This window comes from Tenrec ecaudatus, chromosome 11, assembly GCF_050624435.1.
Source record: "Tenrec ecaudatus isolate mTenEca1 chromosome 11, mTenEca1.hap1, whole genome shotgun sequence".
NCBI classification, from domain to species: Eukaryota; Metazoa; Chordata; class Mammalia; order Afrosoricida; family Tenrecidae; genus Tenrec; species Tenrec ecaudatus.
Window position 1 is genome coordinate 74,503,824 of NC_134540.1, and position 20,436 is coordinate 74,524,259.

Genomic DNA, 20,436 nt, shown 5'->3' on the forward strand with positions numbered 1-20,436 from the left:
TTTTTTGTCATTGGCTTGTTGTTGTTTTGTTTTATTTTGTTGCTTGGTTTTGCTCTGTCTAGTTTATGTGGATGTCATTATCTCCACAGGTCTGTCTAAATAAGATAGGCTGGATGAACAATCTGGAGGAGAAAACAATGGGACCAACAGTTCCAGGGGGACATGGGAGAAGGGGAGGTGGGAGAAAAGGAAGTTTAACAAACCCAGGAACAAGGGAACAACAAGTGATCCAAATCAGTGGTGAAGAGGGTGTGGGAGGCCTGGTAGGGCGTGACCAAAGGTAATGTAACTGAGAGGAATTACTGAACCCCAAATGAAGGCTGAACATGATAGTGGGGCAAGAGGAAAGTAAAAGAAAATAGAGAAAAGAGCTAGGAGGCAAAGATCACTTATAGATGTCTAAATAAAGGCATGTACACATGTAAATATATATATATATGAGGATGGGGAAATAGATATCTATGTGCATATATGGATAGGTTTAATAGTAAGGTAGCAGATGGACATTGGGCCTCCACTCAAGTACTCCCTCAATACAAGAATACTTTGTTCAATTAAACTGGCATCCCATGATGCTCACCTTCCTGACACAATCTCTGAAGACAAAACAGGTGGGTGCATAAGCATAAGCAAATGTGGTGAAGAAAGCTGATAGCACCCGGCTATCAAAAGATATAGCATCTGGGGTCTTAAAGGCTTGAAGTTAAACAAGTGGCCATTTGGCTCAGAAGCAACAAAGCCCACATGGAAGAAGCACACCAGCCTGTGTGACCATGACGTGTTGAAGGGATCAGGTATCAGGCATTATCAGAACAAAAAAAATCATATCATTGTAAATGAGGGGGAGTGCAGACCCAAAGCCCATCTGCAGGCAATTGCACATGTGTTATGGAAGAGTTGCAGGGAGGAGATGAGCCAGTCAGGGAAACATACAACTTTCCTCTAGTTACTAAATGCTTCCTCTCCTCACCCCCACCCCACTCTCATGATCCCAATTCTACCTTACAAATCTGGCTAGACCAGAGGATGTACACTGGTACAGATAGGAACTGGAAACACAGGGAATCCAGCATGGATAATCCCTTCAGGACCAGTGGTGAGAGTGGTGATACCGGGAGGGTGGAGGGAAGGTGGGGGGAAGGGGAACCAATTACAAGGATCTACATATAACCTCCTCCCTATGGGATGGACAACAGAAAAGTGGGTGAAGGGAGATGTCGGACACTAGAAGATATGACAAAATAATAATTTATAAATTATCAAGGGTTTATGAGAGAGGGGGAGTGGGGAGGGAGGGGAAAAATGAGGAGCTGATGCCAGGGGCTTAAGTGGAGAGCAAATGTTTTGAGAATGATGAGGGCAATGAATGTACAAATGTGCTTTACACAATTGATATATGTGTGGATTGTGATAAGAGTTGTATGAGCCCCTAATAAAATGATTTTTTAAAGTCTTTCTCCAATCCTGATGCCACATTCTTCTTCATATAATTCAACTTCTCAGATTATTTGCTCAACATACAGAATGAATAAATACAGAATGGTGGAAGTATACTATCTTGGCATACACCTTTCCTGCTTTTAAATCATGCAATATTCCCTTGTTCGGTTCATATAATGGCCTCCTGGTGTAGGTACAAGTTCTGCACAAGCTCAGTGAAGTGTTCTGGAATTCCCATTTTTCTCAATGTCATCCAGAGTTTGTTATGACCCGTAGTCGAATCCGCCCTTTGTCTGTCAGTTTGTCGTCCTGTGCTGGCTTGTATGTTGCCGTGATGCCGGAAGCTCTGTCACTGGTGTTTCAAATGTCAGCAGGGTCCCCCAACGGGAACAGGTTTCAGCGGAGGTTACAGACTTAGACAAGGAATAAACTTGGCATCCCACATCAGGGAGAGGAGCGACTGAACACCTGTCTGCATAGCTTGGAAGCATTATCATACACGGAAGGCCTAATGGATGCAAGCAGAACGTGGTCAGAGATCGTGCCGGAGGGTGGGCCCCTCGGCTCCCTGGGCACTGGAAATGTGGCCGCGGAGGAGCTGCTTTCTCAGGCTGGAGTCAACCATGGTGGCGTGAGTCAGGTAAAGTCATGGAGGGAAGCTTCAGGGTCTTCTTTTGCTGGCGGGCACAACTCAAGAGAATGAGATACAGCTGCAAAAATCTGCTAATGGTCTGACCTGGGAATGTGCGAAGTACGAATCTAAGACAATCTAAAGTGGTCCAGGAAATTAATAGAACGCATAACGCTCGATACCCTAGGTACTGGTGAGTTGAAATAGACTGGTCTTGGCCATTTTGAATCAGAAAATCATATGATTTACTGAGCCGGGAATGACACACTAAGAGGAACGGCATGGCAGTCAGTGTCACAAAGGACATTGTGAAACGTATCATGTGAGAGGGTCAGATCTGGCCTCATTCAAGGAAATCTAATCAATACAACTGTTACTCAGATTGATGCACCAACCACAAAAGCTAGTGATGAAGAAATGGAAGAATTCTACCAACAACTTGAGTGGGAAATTAATGGGACATGCAGTGAAAATGCATGGGTAATTATTGGTGATTGGAATGCAAAGGTTGTTGCTGCCTGGTTGGTGCCTTAGGTCCCAGCTTCTCAGCCACCCCTAACCTCTGCCTTTACTGCCCTCATGTGCCTCGTGCTCATGCATCTGCTGCCTCTGCCCCTGTGTTGTGGGGGTGGGGGTGGGGGTGGGGGTGAGGTGGAGGGGAGACTCTATAGCAGTGGTTCTCAACCTGTGGGTCACAACCCCTTTGTGGGGTCGAACAACCCTTTCACTGGGTCGCCTAAGACCATCAGAAAACACCTATTTCTGATGGTCTTAGGAACCGAGACACCGCTCCTCCATCTGTCGCCAGGCGGGTCTGCCCACATGCAGATACACCCACCTACGAGTACCCGACGTGAAGACTGTTACCCATGCTACACCATGCTTCCAGACAAAATTTCATTTATTTGTCATTAGAAATAAATATTTCACAAATATAATTACATATTGTTTTTGTGATTAATCACTATGCTTTATTTTTTAATTGTTTTATTAGGGGCTCATACAACTCATCACAATCCATACATACATCATTTGTATAAAGCACATTTGTACATTCGTTGCCCTCATCATTCTCAAAACATTTGCTCTCCACTTAAGCCCCTGGCATCAGGTCCTCATTTTTTACCCTCCCTCCCCTCACCCTCCCATAAAGTTCTATCTTACACATGTATAACTCACTGGTTTTGCGTCTCTAGAGAACCTAAACTAATGTACTTGATAACTTCAGTATTTTCCCTGGTTCCTATGATGTTGTTTATTGGTCTAGTTTTAAGGATTTTTATGTTGAGGTGTAATTCATACTAAAAGCTGTGTTCTTTGATTTTCATTAGTAAATGCTTCAGGTCCTCTTGACTTTCACCAAGCACAGTTGTAGCGCAGTCTGCATTTCACAGGTGTTACTGAATCTTCCTCCAATCCTGATGCTGTGTTTATTTTGATAGAGTCCATCTCCTTGTATTATTTGCTTAATGTCTTAGTGTGTCTAGAGAAGCAAATCCAGTGACACTCATCGATGTATAAGAAAGAACTTTATATCAAGAAATAATTCTATATCAAGAAAGCATCCCAGCTCAGGCCAGCTCAAGTCCAAGGTTTGATGCTGGTCCATAAATTGTTCTTAGACTAACATTGCTACATTCAGGCGATACAAGAAGCTAACAGGCTGGTTGGTGCAGAGTTGTGTGGGTGTGAGGTTGGTGGGGAAATGGCATGGGAAGCATGGCAGGGTACAAACAGCCCTCAGGGTTGACAGCGAGTCCCAGAAAACAGGAAGGTGAAGTGGCAGAGAGATTGTAGATCGTCTCTGCTCATTTTGCCCTTATCCAAAAGGCTGATGACATCGAGGAAGAGTCATCAGGCTGTGACTTTACTGACAGGTTTGACTACACCCTTAGCCAGAAGAATCACTATGCATTAATGATGTTCAACTTGTAACCCTGAAAATACATCCTGCATATCAGATATTTACATGACAATCCATACGAGTAGCAAAGTGACAGTTAGAAAGTAGCAACGAAAGTAATGTTATGGTTGGGGGGGGGTTCACCACAACATGAGGAACTGTATTAGAGGGTCGTGGTCTTAGGGAGGTTGGGAACCACTGTTCTACAGCATCAATAAAACCTCCTGACGCCCGTGGGAAAATGAAATAAACATCTGTATGAGATCACACCGTGCACAATTACGTTAGGGCCACGCTGGGATGCGAAGGGGCAGGTGAAGTAGGTTTTGGACAAGGAGCAATCAGAATGGAGACACCGTTACACGGTGAGCAGTGTCCCAGCACAATCCGTGCAGACCTGGTCAGAGGATGGCCACGGCAGATCCTCGGTAAGCTCTCACCAAACACAAATAAAATATTATTATTATAAAACCAAAGCAGTAAGTAGAGCCACCAAAATTGGGGACCCGGTGGAAGATAGGTTTAGGTTACCCAAATGTGTCTAAAACCCATTACCCTTGAGTCGATTCTGACTCATCGCGACCCAGTAGAACAGAGAACTCCCCCTATGTGATTTCCCAGCCTCTAATCTTCACAGAAGCAGAGTGCCACATCTTTTTTGTGTGGCCTGGCATGGCTGGTAGATTTGAACCTCCAACCTTTTGGGTAGAAGCCGAGCACTTAACCACTGCACTATTCTGGTCGCTGCTCTATCTGCTCAATGGTGCGTCAAATGACCAGCAGATCGGAACACCACTCCCTGAGACCAGGAGAGGAAGAAGCAAGGACTGATGGTGGTAGTGTTTCCACTTCTATTCCCCACTCCACCCCCAAATAGGACCTCTCTCTTATGTCTAGTGTTAGGGATAAATTTGGTTCAAATAAACAAAAAGGAAACTTAGAAATCAATAAAGAGACATTCAAAATGTCCATGTATAAACTCATTTAGTTCATAGCAAGGTAGTCATGCCAAAGCACACAAGTTAGACTTCAAGACATTCATTTTAGGACCAAAGAATTAGAATTAATGATTACAATTTTAGCTTAATGATTAGAACCCCAATCATTAGGCTGTAGACATCACACTTTTTCCTTTTATGAGAGGTATCAGGAGTGAAGTTAGCCTAGGCTCACAGCTAGGGTCTCGGAGGTAATAGTGGGCTGAGAGGTGGTAATGATCTCTGCAGGGATTTCTCTGAAGAGGCCTGGTGGCTGGGTGGGCTATGAGTCCTGCTGTTAACCAGCAACATTAGTGGTTCAAACCCACCAACTGCTCTGTGGGAGAATGATGAGGCATGCTGCTTTTGTAAAGATTTATAGCTTCAGAAGCCCAGAGGGGTAATTCTGCCCTGTCGTGTAGGATAACTATACATTGAGAGCTTCGTGGCAGTAACTTTGGGGTGTTTTTTGTGTGGGTTTCCTCTGTGGAGATTTCAAAGTTCCACAGAGAGGTAGGTCTCTTCTCTCTGCTCCTTTCTCTACTAAAGTAACTAAAACCAACCAAACTCGCTGCCATTCAGTCGGAAACACAGGACAGGGTAGAACTGCCCCTGTGAGATTTCGTGACCGCAACTCTTTGCAGGAGTAGAAAGTCCCACTTTCTCTCACATTGTGGCTGGTGGTTTAGGACTGCTGACCTTGTGATTAACAGTCTAATGCATAACCCCAATGCCACTGGCGCTCCCAGGTAAACTCACAACTTCCATATAACTCGGTAGCTTGGTCTCATGTGGTCAGGACCACTAGACGTCGTGTAGTGTCTTACATCATTTTTCAAGGACAGCATTCCACTAATGTTCTGTCGTTCAGGGGCTAATAAGTTACTTATGACATTCCTGATGCCTCAAGGCCACTTTTATGTTACACATTTTATCCTATCAGGTGTGAGTCAAGCCAATTCAGGGAGGTTGTTTATAACATTCCAAGTGCTTCAAGGCCACCTTACAGAGATTTAATTTTGTTACATTTGCTTTGTCATTGTTTACAAATGGCTCATACCTATTTTTAAAGTCAGAGGTTTCTAGCTCTAGTTTCTCACAACTTGTAATTAACAAGTTTCTCTTTAGAGAGTACAACATAAGTATATACACAAGGGGATTTTAAAGTTTGTAGGAAAATTCCATTATCTTTTCATTACATTTTTTCCCAAACTATTTGAAGCCTCCTCGTATACACATTCTTATAATTATACTTATATATACATATTTGTGTCATATATAGACATGTTTTGTCATGTATGTTATATTTGTAAAACATATGTATTTACTTACACATGTCACTTCTAATTTCAAATGGCAAGTGGTACATATGCAGTTTGAAAGCATTATAAAAAGCCTACGTGTGTTGAGAACATAAAGGTGAACGTAGGGCCATGCATTTTAATTTGTGACACCCATAGGAGAAAGGTGTGACTTCTACTTCTTTAAGCGATTACATCCTTGGAAACCCCGTGGGGCCAGTTGTGTTTTGTCCATGGCTATGAGTAGGAACTGACAGTGGGTTTGGTTTTGACATTGGGAAGTAGATAACCAGGTCTTTCTTCCTAGTCAGTCTTCCAGTTAGTCTGGAAGCTCCACTGAAACTTGTTCAGCAACAAACGTCCTCAATGACAGGTGAGTCGAGGCTGTGCCTGGAATAGAGCCTGGATCTCCAGCATGGAAAGGGAGAATCCTATTCTTGTCCTCTTCTGTAGCAAATCCATGGCCTTTGATAAGTTCAGCTTTTCTAATTAACCATTGTTATTAATACATTATTTTATGCTCAAATTGGCTCAACTTGGCAAACAGGAATGTCATTACTTGACTCCTTATCTTTTGAGCTTTGTTCATCCGACTCAGGAAAACATCTTGGTTTTTTGTTTTGTTTTATTTTCTGGGAACAACAGGATAAATATTCATTCTGATTCTGCTCCCCAACCCAAGGTATGGAACCAAGGAGACTTGATTCCTTTCTGTTTAAAATAATTTTTTAAACTTTATAAACTAAAATCTGGATGAGGAGGGTAGTATTGGACAGTGCTTCTGTTGTTGTTTGCGGGCCGTGTGTGTATGTGTGTGTGTGTGTGTGTGTGTGTGTGTGTGTGTTGAGAGAGCTGAAAATATAAGATTATAAAACCATCTGGATTTTGTCAGTGTAATATAGTAAATACATAGAATATTAGAGCTTAAGTTCTGAGCACCTCAGTTGGCAAAAGTATATGAATGGCAGCGACAGCCCCCAATCCATTTGCAGCGTCCCCACATGAGTTAAGCCTCCAGTGAATGCATTCTGACCAATACCCAAGAATGTAGACCATCTTCCCCTCAGGCAGGATGCCCTGGAGAGTAGATTGCCTCTACCCCTCTCAGGCCAGGAGGCTCTGATTCTCTCGTGGGGCTTGCTGAGAAGAGGGTCAGGGTCCAAACAGTCATGATCAGGCCCTATCAGTCTGACCCTGCCTAGGTCAGAAGACCTGGGACCAATCTTGTAAGCAAGTGGTTCTCAACCTTCCTAATGCCGTGACCCTTTCACACAGTTCCTCATGTTGTTGTGACCCCAACCATGACATTATTTTCGTTGCTACTTCATCACTGTCATTTTGCTACCACTAGGAATCGTCATGTAAATATCTGATCTGCAGGATGTATTTTCATTGTTTCTAATGAAAATAGAGCCCCCCAAATGGACTTCAGGCTAGGAGGGGAAGTTCCCGGAACCCCTCGGGACCAGTGGGGAGATGGTCATAAAGGTCAGTGGAATTATCTATGCTTTTCCGGTTTGTGTGTGTGTGGGGGGGTGTTTGCTAGTTATTATCATTTTTTATATTAACACTTTTTCTTGAACATAAAGCACAGTGATTAATCACAAACCAAAAGGTAATTATACATTGTGAAATATTGATTTCTAGTGACAAATCAATGAAATTTTGTCTTGAAGCATGGTGTGGCATGGGTAACAGTTTTCACGCTGGGTACTTGTATGTGGGTGTATCTGCGTGTGGGTGGACCCGCCTGGCAATGGATAGAGGAGCGGTGTCTCAGTTCCTAAGACCATCGGAAATATGTTTTCCGATGGTCTTAGGCAAGTGCTGTGAAAGGGTTGTTCGACCCCCAAAGGGGTCGCCACCCACAGGTTGAGAATGCTGTAGATGCTCCATGCAGTCCATTGCTTGCTGCTTCCACATACAAGCTTTCCTTCTGTTGGTCTCCCTGCCACAGCATGGCCTCTTCCTTCCAATCCATTCTTCCCAGTGTAGCCAAGTTAAAATAAATCTCATCATGGCATCCCCCTTCTAAAAACTTTCAGTAACTCATTACCCATATTAGTTACAACTCTTGAGTCTATACGGCTCCACAGACTATCTGCATCCCTCACCGCATTTCCACACGTTCCAGGGACAAGCTACAGTCTGGGAATTTGTCCTGCTTTTTCACCGTCTACTCCACTTCTTCCAGACCGAAGGCAAACTCTGTTTCCTTCTGCCCGCTGACCCTCCCAAGCATCCGGAGGGACAGATCCTTGTGTGCTTCCTCCGCACGAGAATGTAAAGACTTTCATTAAGGAGTTTCCTGACAGGAGCACCTCAACGAAAAGGCCTGAGTTGTGGCATCTCTAGGACCATCAGCCAAGCACAGCGCCTGACACATGGCAGACATTCAGTAAACATTTGTTGGTTGGATGGATGGGACAGGAAGAGGAAATGCTCGTCTGCTCCTGCTGGCCCTGTGGTTCGGTGCCGCCAAGTGGATGCTGACTCATAAAGATGCTACGCTCAGCAGAGGAAACACTGCCTGATCATGAGGCATCTTCACAGCTGCTGCCATGTTGGAGTCTATTGTTGACCCGCCTTGTCAAAAGTCTTCCTCTCCTCCACAGAAGTGGGATGGCGCACCAAGCCTTGAGGGCGATGGAACCAATGGAGCAATGCATGAACAGAGTGGGCTACAGGGCCAGCCCCAATCAGAACCAAACTGACCCCTCCCTAGAAGTAGTGCTACAGAGGACACACTAAACCTACAGGTTGGGGAGAGGGGCTGGCCTGCCACACCCACACAGAAGCAAACCAAGAAGGAAAAGAGAGTGAGGTTCTAGACCCCATATTGACACACCAAGCCCTCAGGACGATGTCCCGGCACGGAGCTGCTGAGGCAGAGGCTTGTAGGGTGGACCACAGCTCCAGACATGATGGCCCTCACTGGTGCATACTGGGGACACACGGGGGGGGGGGGGGATCCAGTTTGAACCCCCACAGCAGGGTAAACCGAGCTGATACCAAGGGCCCAAATAGAATGTAAATCTTTAGAAAATCATGATGGCAGCATTTGTACAAATATGCTTGATACAATTGATGTATGGATTGTTATAAGCTGCAAGAATCCTCAATAAAATGATCTTGAAGAAAAAGCTTTGAAAAGGATGATGGCTACATATATACCAATGTACTTGACACAATGTATGTATGGATTGTTACAAGAGCTATAATAGCCCCCAATAAAATGTTTTAATAAAATTGTTTTCTTTTAAATTACAACCAAAAAAGATTTTGCAGCTGGCACTTGGCACCAGGTGTATAATAATGTACACTGTGTGTGGGGGGGGGGGGAGTCTTCCTCTCTTCGGGTCCAATCCAAAGGTGGGCCAAGGTAGCTAGATGACTCGATGGACTGATTCTAGGTTTTGATTTCCTCCGCAGAGTCAGACCGACAGCTAGCCGTGGTCACGTGAAGAGGCTAAGCGGTACGTGCCCTCAGCGGTGGTGCGCAAGCGCGCCGAGGGGGCTCGGTTCCCCGGGCTGCTCCCCCAGGAATCCTGCCGCCGCCGCGCCGTCCGAACACAGCACCAGCCCTGCGCCGGAAGCCCGCCGGAAGCCCGCCGCAGCCCGGCGCACGCCCTGCACGTCACAGCCCGCCCGGCCCCGCCCCGCCCCACCTCGCGCAATGCCCCGGCCCCGCCTCCAGGCGACCCGGAAGTTGTAAGCGCGAACACGGCTTTCCTTCTCCCACAATTCCTTGCGCTCTTCCTTTCCAGCCTGGTCCCGGCGCTGTAAGTATGGTCGGCTGTCCTGGGCCCCGGGTATCTAGCGTCATCCTCGCCAGTGACCGTCCTGGTCCGTACGGCACGGTCTCTCCTAAGCTGACCCAGGGCTCGCGAGCCGGGGAGAGGGGTTTGCCGCTGCATTTTAGGGCCCCCGGGCTCTGGGAGGGAGGGGGTCTAGGGGTGCCGGCGCCGCAGGGGCTTCTGGGGCGGGAGTAAGCGAGGGGCGCGGGTGCTGGTCCCGCGGAGTGGCCGGGTCCTTTGCACCGACCAGCGAGTGCGGGTCCACGCGGGACCCGCGCACGGTAGCACCGCGGGGACGGCGACGTGAGCCCGGGCCCGGAAGGAAGCCTCGGCCGGGCGTGCCCCGTTCTGAGCCTTCGTGTCTGGTTGTAGATGGCTCCCGCGAAGAAGGGCGGTGAGAAGAAGAAGGGCCGTTCGGCCATCAACGAGGTCGTGACCAGGGAATACACCATCAACATTCACAAGCGTATCCATGGCGTGTGAGTACCCCAGGTGTCGCCCCCGCGCCTTGCCGCTTGGAAGGTGCGACTCGGAGGCCCCCTCTTGTTACTCCAGAGTCAGCTTAGTTGCTCAAGGGCTAGAAGATCTAGATTTGGCTCCTGATTCAGAAGCACCATTGAAAGGACTAGAGGTGTACTTCTCTGAGATGAGTGGTCGGGCACGTAAGAAGCTTCTGGAAGGCTGTGAAGATACCCCGTGAACGTTATTTTTATGCAGTGCTTTGTGCTGGCCTTAGACCCGCGTGGGTCAGCTTGTGAAGAACTGCATGCTTTATTTGGAACGTGCGTGCATTCAGTTTGGGGGGGGCGGAGTGTGCTTGGTAGCTTAGAGGGTTGTGTGTTGGGTTGCTAACTGCAAGGTCAGGTTCAAATCATCCGCGCTCCATTGGAGAAAGGATGCTTTCTGCTCTAGTTAAGACTTGTTGGCTTGGAAACCCAGAGAGGCAGTTCTACCCTGCCCTGTAGGGTTGTTAGGAGTCTTCAGAATCGACTCGATGGCAGTGCTTTGCGTGCGTGTCAAACACCTAACATTGTACCAGGCGCTGTCTTGGGCTCTCTGCAGGCGAAGTGTGAATCAAAGACCCTGTCTTAGAAGAAGGCCAACAAGTATTTGGTTATCATTTGGGAAAGGCTCCAAGAGAGTTTGACCCCAGGGTGGGGGGACGGGGTAATTGCTTTAAAGGCTCCAGGAATAATGAGGATCAGCCGTGCAGGCAGCCAACAAAACAGAAGCGCCATCGTTTGGTGTTTCTTCCTACTTAACTCCCTGCTCCCTGTGTGGTTTGTTGGCTCATCTCACATGTCCTAATAGCCAATCTTAACCTCATGCCTTCTTTGTGAACCCCGAATTCGATAGAGATATCGCCTCTTAGTTGATGGCTCTGTATGTGGTTAAATCACAAACCTTGGGACCTTACCTCTCCCCCAGGACGGTTCTAGTTATTGATGGTTTAGCACACGGTTCTCCACCTGTGGGTCTCGACCCCCCTCTGGGGGTCGAATGATCCTTTCACCGATTCACAACAGTAGCAAAATTACAGTTATGAAGTAGCAACAAAAGGAATGTTATGGTGGGGGGTCACCACCAAATGAACTGTGAAAGGGTCGTGGCATTAGGAAGGTGGAGAACCACTGGCTTAGATCCGCTTGCTTTACCTTCGACTACATGTTGGGAGGCATAGTCCTGGTCCCCATTCTTAGCTGGGTGGTTACAGTAGCAGCTTTTACCTCCTGTTCGCTGCCTCCCCCTGCCCCAGATGTACATAGTCTGTTCATAAATCTTCACCAGGTCAGAAACTGAGTTATTGCTGGAGTCGCCCTGCCCTGTTCTATCAATCATTGAGTGTGCTTCTGTTTTTGGTACGACTGCCTGACTGTTTTACTCACGTAGCTGATTTACTCTCATTCTCTTTGCATCTTCACTCCATTTGCAGAACTTTCCTTGATCATATGTGTAGAATGGGATTTTTCCAGATACGTTTATTGCAGTTCTTTGTAGATGGCTGAATATTGAATAGAGTGAGCTTGCTTTCTAGGGTAGTGTAGAGAGCCAGGGGGCCTTAGTAAGAGAGAAGGTAATAGTCCCTAACTCACAGAGCGAGCTACAAGCACACCGTATGCAAAGTGGCTGGGACTGGACCGTGTGTGATGTGAGCACCACAGAATTAGCCTTTGTCCCCATTGTACTTGGGTAAGGCGACCAGATTTTAACATTTGTAAAGTGAGACACCATTGATAAAACTCATCCTGGCAAAATAGCCACATGGCAGCCAAAAACCGTGTCCCCTATCTTGTGCATTCTTTCCAAAAATCGGGACTTTTCAAAGTGCTGCAGGATGCAGCCTGGTCACATTATTCTTGGGAGATAATCAGCTGTAACATGTGAGCCTCTGCTTTTTAAGCTTTCACCATTTGGGGGATTCTGCCACTGGCTATTTGACAAGGGGATTTAAAGGCTTACTGTTCAGAGAAGCTTTTCTGCTTCCTGCTAAGTAGTCATTTTCTCATGCTGTCGGTTTCAGAACTAACCACAAATGGCACTAAAATGTATCAGGACCAGTAAGGTAGTGTGTGGAATGATCTGCTTTTGGAAATAGAAACGATCTTGATTTATGTCTTGTTTAAATCTTAGGGGCTTCAAGAAGCGTGCCCCTCGGGCGCTCAAGGAGATTCGGAAGTTTGCCATGAAGGAGATGGGGACACCAGATGTACGAATCGACACCAGGCTCAACAAAGCTGTGTGGGCCAAAGGAATCAGGTGGGAGGTTCTCTGTTGTGTATGTGGAGGGCCTGTGCAGTTGCTCGGAGTAATAGAGGAAAAAACACGACGGACTGGAGGGTGGATTGGCCATCTTTACAGTAATATTTGAACTGAAGGGCCAGCATTGTGCTCTGAGAAGGCTGATCTAGTAGAGCGCGCTGGCACGGAAGCTGGATTGTAGGGCGAGGGGCTTAAATTGCTTGTTGAATCTTAGACAAAGAGCCAGGATTTCTTCTCGGCAAAATGGGTGGGTTTGCCCTGCAGGGGATACTTAAGTGGTCATCACTACTAGGAGTTGCCACTGGTGCTCAGGGTTGTCATAGGGAGGATGTCTGGACAGCTCCCTGTCACAGTTACCCAGCCTCCAGATGGTGACCATGCTTTTGTAATGAAAGCCTTTCTTACAGTGTAGTGAGCACAGGAGGGTGGTTGGTCCTGCAGTGGGCTGTCTTGGAGAGTGGGAAGGGACCTGCGGTTCAATGTGACATAACAGGTAGCTTATCTGGTAAAGGTACCTCTAGTTGGGCTGCCATGAGATACAAGCGGTGCTGCATGAACGAGAAGTCCTGCTTTTAGTGGGCAGTTCTACTGTGTGGTCAGATGAACAGTAAGAGGTGGTCAGCTGACAAGTTAGGTGAAACAGGATCGGAGAATTGTGTGGGTCAGTTAAGCTCAACTATCATTGAGCCGATTCTGAGTCCTAGCGACCCCATAGGGATTTCGGAGACTTATCTTTATGGGCTGGTAGTCTCAAACTGCTGGCCTTGCAGATCGCAGCCCCTTTACATCCAAGATAGTCGGGTTTTAAATGCTATTCCTCTGAGATTACACTGAGCTCAGAAAGATGATTTCTCATAAGATTGTTTTGGTAGAAAAGGCATTTGGTGTAAGTGATGGCTACCTGCTTATGCAGTGAACGTCCCCGGAAGCTAATAACATTCAGAGTGTAAGTTCTAAGCTTATTTGGCTTCTGACTCCCTTTTCATCGGCAATTTGAAACCTGTGCTGTATAGCCCATGGTCAAGATAGTGTCTGTTTGCAGCCACCCTGGGGTCATTCACGAACTTGGGGGACAGTGGTCCAGAAGCTGGTTGGTGGTATTACAGACTTAGGGGAACGGTGGCCATGTGACTGGTTGGCGGCTCTTTGAGAGGAGACAGTGACATTGGTGAAGCATTTCTTTCACTCAGGAATGTCCCGTACCGCATCCGTGTGCGGTTGTCCAGGAAACGAAACGAGGATGAAGATTCCCCAAACAAGCTGTACACACTGGTCACCTACGTGCCCGTCACCACTTTCAAAAGTGAGTCTACTACCTTGTCTTTAGTTCCACAGCGGTGTGGGCAAACACTCAAGGATCTGTGAACCTGCAGTCTGTTAACCACAGAAGAGATGCCAAGTAGTGATTGTATGTGGGTTGGGGAAACAGAAGATGGAGAAGGGGTGCCTGCCCCAAGCCTTCAAGGGATATTTTTGAAGTCAAAATTGTGCGATGAGGCGTGAGTGTGGGAACTGACTGTGTATTCTTTTGCAGACCTACAGACCGTCAACGTGGATGAAAACTAGTGACTGATTCTCTAATAAAGGTTTTTAAGCTGCCTTCATGCGATTCGAGTTTTCCTTAAGAATGCCGTGGGATCGGCCCGTGTATGGGCGTTCTGTGGGTCGACTCGTTTTCGTGAGTACGGGTATTCCCTAAGGCCTGGTGGCTGTGAACTTGCAGGCACCCTGTGAGCTTCCTCCTTCCAGAGGCTGCTAGGGACCCTGGAGGCATTTGCGTCCCAAGCTTGCTCACTGAGCTGAAGCTGCCTGGAGCACGTTGCTCCTGCCCCAAGAGCTTTTTGTATTTGGGAAGTGCTTAAGCAGCAGTTAATTCTTTAAAAGCTGTTAAATGCCACCTGGTTTGAGAAACATTGAGGACATTTGAGAAATTGTAGGTCAAATAGCAGCTGTAGCTCCTTAATCTTTCTCTAACATGTCCAAGGGTACATATAAAGATCATTCAAAAGTGCTACTAGTTTCAGCTCGGATCATGAATGTTTATTCTAAACAAAACATGAGTGTACCCTCCATCTGTGCTTGGCTACAGATGAGTTCTGTTGTATGCGCATCTTGTTGGCAGCCCTGGTGGCGCAGAGGGGTGGGAGTTGGGGTGCTAACTGTAAAGTCCATCCAGAACCACCAGCTGCTCTAGACAAGGCTTCGGGACTCGGTTGTCCTCAGGGCTCTTGGTGGCAGTGAGCGAGTCCTGTCACCAAAGACAGGGCCATCAGTGCTGACGCACCACTGTCCCATACGCCAGCACACAGCCGCTCCTGGGTGTTCAGCCTCACGGAAGGACATGGGATGGCGTCCCCTTTCAGGAGGTGGACCTAGGTGGGAAATTAACCAATGGCTTTCCATTTCAGTATGGAGTCAAGGTTGATGAGGGTAACAGATAACCGTGGGTGCTTCGCCCTGAGGACCGGCAGTGGTCTGTTATCTGGAAGATCCTCTGGGGGTACTTTTAGTTGTACTTTGGCTTCGGAGGTAAGTTCCTAATGGGAACTGATGTGCTTTCAAATTCCACCCTCTGGGCTGGGTGTTGCTCTTCGTGAGGAGAGCCTGGTGGGGGTCTGTCCAGCTCATCAGTGGCACACCAGCTGAGCCTGGGGAGGATACGCTCTGAAAGAAAGGGACCCAGTCAATAGAAAAAGTTCTTATTAAAAAATTTGATGCCAACATGGGAAGCTTGATTTGTACACAACGTTTTTTGGAGGGACATACAAAGTGAAAACAACCAAATATATTAAAATGGTTTCAATTACCAGCATTGAAACAAATTAGTGCAAAAGAAAAAAGCCAAATACAATTGCACAGGTAGTGGCTCTTAGACCTTGAGAACAAACCACCCATCCCAAGTGTAGAACGAGCCCGGGCTTGTCTCGTCAAGTCTGACAAACCAGACCCGGCTTGGAGCAACATCACAAACAAACCCAACAGTGGCCTTGCCGAGACCCAGTGGTGAGTTGCACGGCTGTGTGAGACCCTATAGCACGGACGAGGCCCAAACTGGATGTTCCTGAATAAATAGAGACGTGGAGGCCTGTATTTCTGGCCACAGTTCCAACTGCTGGATTGCTTTATCTGGCCAGACCCCTGGTTTGTATAGGGTGCTCACAGGGAACTAGTCTACAGTCTGGCTTTTAGGGCTCACAGCCCGAGGAGTGGCCTGCAGGCCTGGCTTTGGTATGGTGGCTTCAGTGTACTCCACCGCTACAGGTTGCTCAGCTTGAGTTCAGGCTGAGATTGGCGGCTCATTTCCCCTGTTTTGAGACTATACTGATTGATCTTGGCATTTTCAAGTTTGGATTTAATTTCTAGTGGCTTCTCAAAGAAGTTGACTAAAGACTGTTCCGTCAGAAGTGAGGCTAAAATATGTTCGAGAGAGACAGTCCAATCCCCTTCTCTTCCTGCCTCAGGGAACACGGAGTCCTGGGGAGCAGCAGCAAAGACAGAGTCCTGGTCAGGAGAAGGCGCTGAAGCCTGCAGGTCCTCCCCGCCTTCCTGGGAGCAGCTCCCGGAGCTGCTGCTTCGCTGCCCCACTTCCCCTATCTGTAGCAGGAGTGTGGTCACCGTGGCGATGGCTTGATAGAGCTCGTTTTCTTCTGGATCTTCGTGGAACATGCTGTACAGGGTTTTGCAGAACTGGATAAATTCTCTCTGGAATTAAAAGGAAAATTTCATAATGTGACAGCACTAAAGAACTACCCTAAGGAGCCCCTGCCCTTCCACTGGAACCAAATCAACATCGCCACGAGGACAGCGAGTCTTTGAGCCAAGAGAGCCCTTGCACTGTGGAAACAGGTAACTTCAGGAGGGGTCATATTAGGAAGTTCTGGATAGAACGGGAGAAAAATGTGGAATGACAAAAATCACGAGGGAAAAACAGGCCAAGTTTACTTGTTGGACTGGGGCCCTACATCACCAACCCTTCAGGGCTGGAACTGCTCTGGCCTCTGGCTCAATTGTCACCCAGCTGACCCTGTAAGGGCCCTCAGGGAAACACAGCACCTGTGGCGTGTCCATGCTGCAGCCCAGTCTGAGGCGAAGACTGTCCTCAAGGACGAAGCTCAGGGAAAGGAATAGAAACAGGAGGAGCGGGGGACGGGGGTCGCTGTGGGTACTGCAATCACTCAGACAAAGCGAAATGTACAAGGATCGTTGAATGAGAAACTCATCTGTTACGGAAAGCTTTCACAATTCACAATAAGAAAGTTTGGAGAAGATAACTTCAGGAGGTTTTGGAAAGGTGAAGGAAGTGGGAAGCAACACTCCGTGATTAAACACAGCAACACCATCTGGTGGAAATGCCGCACCATGTCTCAACTCCAGGTTTGAAGATGGAGATGAAAACCCATGCTGTTTCCTTGGGTTCTAACACCATCCCCCACCCCCTGCCTCAACAACAATGCAATGAGAGGGCAGAGCTGGCTACACACTAGGACTAGAGCAAAAGGAGAGAACTCGGGGAGACAGCCTTGGTTATTTTGAAGTAAATAAAGGTAAATATTAAACAATGTGACCTACTCTTGTTCAAAGCATTACCAGTTTTAAAAAGGTAAAAAAAAAAACAAGCCGGTACTCCAAGAAGTCCATGATGATGCTTTAAGAGTGCCGAGGCCTAGAATTCATATCAAAGAGATTGGGAAATCCAAACCCAGCACCCCAAGGCTGGGACAGCATTTCTCAAATGGGCACAGAAATAGAGATCCGAGTGGAAAAGAAGAAAAACAAACTGAGGAGCAGCACATGCTAAACTCCTTTCTTGAGACTTAGTACTAGAAACCTTAGCCCTAAAATAATGTTTGCAGCTTCACGCTGACATTGCCCAGTCACTGGACGGGCTTTTTACAAACAAGCCCACCACCGATCACCAGCACATTGAAGGCACTCTGGTGGCATCATGGGCTACGCATGGAGCCGTTTCCAACACCGGTGGTTCCGCTCCACAGGAAAAAGATGAGAAAGATTCAGTCTCAGAAACCCAAAGGGGCAATTCTCTGTCCTGCAGGGTTGCTATGAGTCAAAATCAACTGGGTGGCAGTAAGCTTGTATTAGCACCACAGAACCCTTAACTAGAAATGCTCAGAAGTTCAAAGGAGCGTATCATCAGGATTATATGTCATGTAGTCAATGGTAGGCATGTGCACTAATCTTTTAAGCAAGAATGCTGTGTCCACAGGTCCCCTGGCTCCCAATATGCTTCTGGTAGTGTGATTATGTAGTAAGCTGCAGTCCAGAAGGTCTGCTGTTTGAAACCATCAGCCGCTTCCCACTAGGAAAAAGGCTTTCTATTCCCATAAACAGTCAGTCTCGGGAATCACAAGGCAGTTGTGCCCGGTCCTACGAGGTAACTGAGTCGGCACTGACTTGATGGCATTGAGAGAGCTGTACCAGTGTTCAGCTCAGAAATCACAGACCCTTTCCTTATGGCTTTGGGGATCCAGGGATTTGGCCCCGCCCCCCAGATCACTTGGCAAAACTACTCATTCTTTGCGCAGATTGACCCCATACCTGGCTCATTTTGGGTAGCTCTTTCTCACTTTTATCTTTTTCTTTGGCTAAATCCTTAATCATCTGCTTCAGCTGTTTCTGGTAGTCAGTTGCATCACCTGGAGACAGGCAAAAGAGGGCATGTCAATGTCACTTAACCATCACAAGCCCAGTGGGAGCAAAGACTAGGTAGCAGGTGAAGGTCAAGGGTGTGGGCCTCCACTAAGTGGGAGCAGTTCTGAAAGGAGGCTGGTTTTACTGAATGAAAGGAGTAGGAGTGGGACGACTTCCGTTGTTACAAAAGGCCCAGGGTCACCGGGGAATTCATGGGAAGTTGGAGGGGCGATCACCTGGCCACATGTGTACTTGGAGGTTTCTGGCTTCTGAAAGCCATGTGCTGGCCTTTAACTCGCGGGAGGGAAGAAGGGGTTGGACAGACCAGCCTGGGGAGCTGCGGCTGAAGTCAACAGCAGCACTACATCCAATGGGAGAGGGGCAACGAAAGAAGGTACATACCATTTGATTTCCCAAAAACCAGGGGTCTAGATGTCGACAACAGAGGGCTCTTCAGTGGTGACTGGCTGTCTTGGTCATTTTCAGTGAGGGCTTTAGAAACAAAAGAAAAAAAAATTAAATCAAGATTTTTTTTTTCTTGTCAAAACAGTAATTTCACTTTTTGAGTTGAAGCAGAATGCAAGTCAAAGCCAGCAGGCACCAAAGCCTCAGATCTGTGCTGTGGCATCTGTTTGGTCCACAAACCCAAATGCAAACACTGAGGAGCTAAGCTGACTGAGTATGCGTGTCCTGCCAACGAACAATGCACAAAAACAGGGATAAACACTGCTGGTGCTGACCTAGAGTAGACTAACAAGCCGTGTGTGTAAACTTGGACACCAGTGTTCACAGCCACTCTAAATATAGATAGGTTATGCTTTAAACCTTTCCATAACACTTTTTCTAGAATGGTCATGTACTGCTATGACAATTTCTTTAAAAAAATAACATTGAAAACAGCTTCCCTAACTCCCTGTGAGGGCATTTTAGGAATTCCTGTGAAACCCATTAAAGCTACAATTACATTGCTGCCATGTGGGGCTGTAAAGTGGTACAGCCACAAAGCTTGGCAGTGCCTGCCAAAAGAAGTTCAACAGGCGGGGTGCTGGTGGAAGAGGAGCTGACACCAAGGGCTCAATAGCAAGTACAATAAATGTCTAGAAAAGTGATGGCAACATATGTACAAATATGCTTGATACAATTAACGTACAGATTGTTATAGGAGTTGTAAGAGCCCCCAATACCAGGAGAATAAGGGGAAAAGGTAGGGGGAGAAGGGGAATCGATCACAAGGATCAATATATAACTCCCAGGGGGACAAACAACAGAAAAGTGGGTGAAGGGTGACAGGATGATGTAAGATATGAAAATAAAAATGTAAATTATCAAGGGAGGGGGGAAATGAGCTAATATCAAGGGCTCATGTAGAAAGAAAATGCTTTGAAAATGATGGCAATATATGTACAAATGTGCTTGACACAATGGAGGAATATATTGTGATAAGAGATGTAAGAGCCCCCAATGAAAGTATTTAAAAAAAAGTCAAGCTCAAAAATAAAAGAAAAAGTTAAACAATTACTATCGGACCCAGCAATTCTACTCCTAGGTGCATACCCAAGAATACACCTGTGTACACAAAGTGTAGGCACATGTTCATAGCAGCATGACCTATAATGGACCAAAGGGGAGAGAATCCAAATGATCTTAAACAAAAGGTGGACCATCGCCATAATGGGCTTACTATTCACCCATAAGAGGAAGTCCCAACATGCCAGGTGGAAGAACCTGGTCAACAGCCTGCTAAGGAAAGAAGCTAGGCACACACCGTGTCCACCGGCAAGGGGTTCTGGCTGACACGACCCTACGGAGCAGGAAAAACTGCCCAGGTGTTTACAATTTATACACATTGTTTCATCACATCCACTGCAATTCCTTCAAATCCTTGTACATGTTGAAACTTTTCAGAAAGATCTCTTGGATGCAAAATAAGACGGGTCCAGCTGGCTCAAAATTAACTGTCAAAATAATACTCTAAAAT

The 20,436-nt window shown here is 46.9% G+C and overlaps 2 protein-coding genes across 4 annotated transcripts in view; one reads left to right on the forward strand and one right to left on the reverse strand.

Annotated features, from left to right (window-relative positions):
- Positions 1 to 9,882: 9,882 nt before the first annotated feature.
- RPL31 (ribosomal protein L31) lies at positions 9,883 to 14,413 on the forward strand. 3 transcript variants are annotated; one of them, XM_075563264.1, is made up of 5 exons: positions 9,887 to 10,034; positions 10,422 to 10,528; positions 12,681 to 12,806; positions 14,000 to 14,112; positions 14,344 to 14,413. In XM_075563264.1, the coding sequence occupies exons 2-5, from the start codon at positions 10,422 to 10,424 to the stop codon at positions 14,373 to 14,375; spliced, it is 378 nt and encodes a 125-aa protein (XP_075419379.1). In that variant the 5' UTR covers positions 9,887 to 10,034; the 3' UTR covers positions 14,376 to 14,413. The 3 variants fall into 3 exon arrangements, with proteins under 3 accessions (XP_075419381.1, XP_075419379.1, XP_075419380.1); XM_075563265.1 differs by lacking the exon at positions 9,887 to 10,034 and adding an exon at positions 10,041 to 10,098; XM_075563266.1 differs by lacking the exons at positions 14,000 to 14,112; positions 14,344 to 14,413 and adding an exon at positions 13,852 to 13,991 and having other exon boundaries at positions 9,883 to 10,034.
- A 426-nt stretch (positions 14,414 to 14,839) lies between these two features.
- TBC1D8 (TBC1 domain family member 8) overlaps positions 14,840 to 20,436 on the reverse strand; it is a 133,914-nt gene continuing 128,317 nt past the window's right edge. Inside the window, exons 18-20 of the mRNA XM_075563263.1 lie at positions 18,861 to 18,950; positions 18,366 to 18,463; positions 14,840 to 16,511 (exon numbers count right to left, since the gene is read on the reverse strand). Coding sequence (XP_075419378.1) covers positions 16,065 to 16,511; positions 18,366 to 18,463; positions 18,861 to 18,950 — 635 coding nt within the window. The 3' untranslated portion in view covers positions 14,840 to 16,064. The remainder of the gene's footprint in view (positions 16,512 to 18,365; positions 18,464 to 18,860; positions 18,951 to 20,436) is intronic.

Bases quoted from the DNA above. Each gene is read 5' to 3' on its own strand.
- RPL31 (XM_075563264.1), top strand. From the start codon at position 10,422: ATGGCTCCCGCGAAGAAGGGCGGTGAGAAGAAGAAGGGCCGTTCGGCC. The intron at 10,529-12,680 runs GTGAGTACCCCA...TTTAAATCTTAG, and splicing joins CACAAGCGTATCCATGGCGT to GGGCTTCAAGAAGCGTGCCC. The intron at 12,807-13,999 runs GTGGGAGGTTCT...TCTTTCACTCAG, and splicing joins GTGTGGGCCAAAGGAATCAG to GAATGTCCCGTACCGCATCC.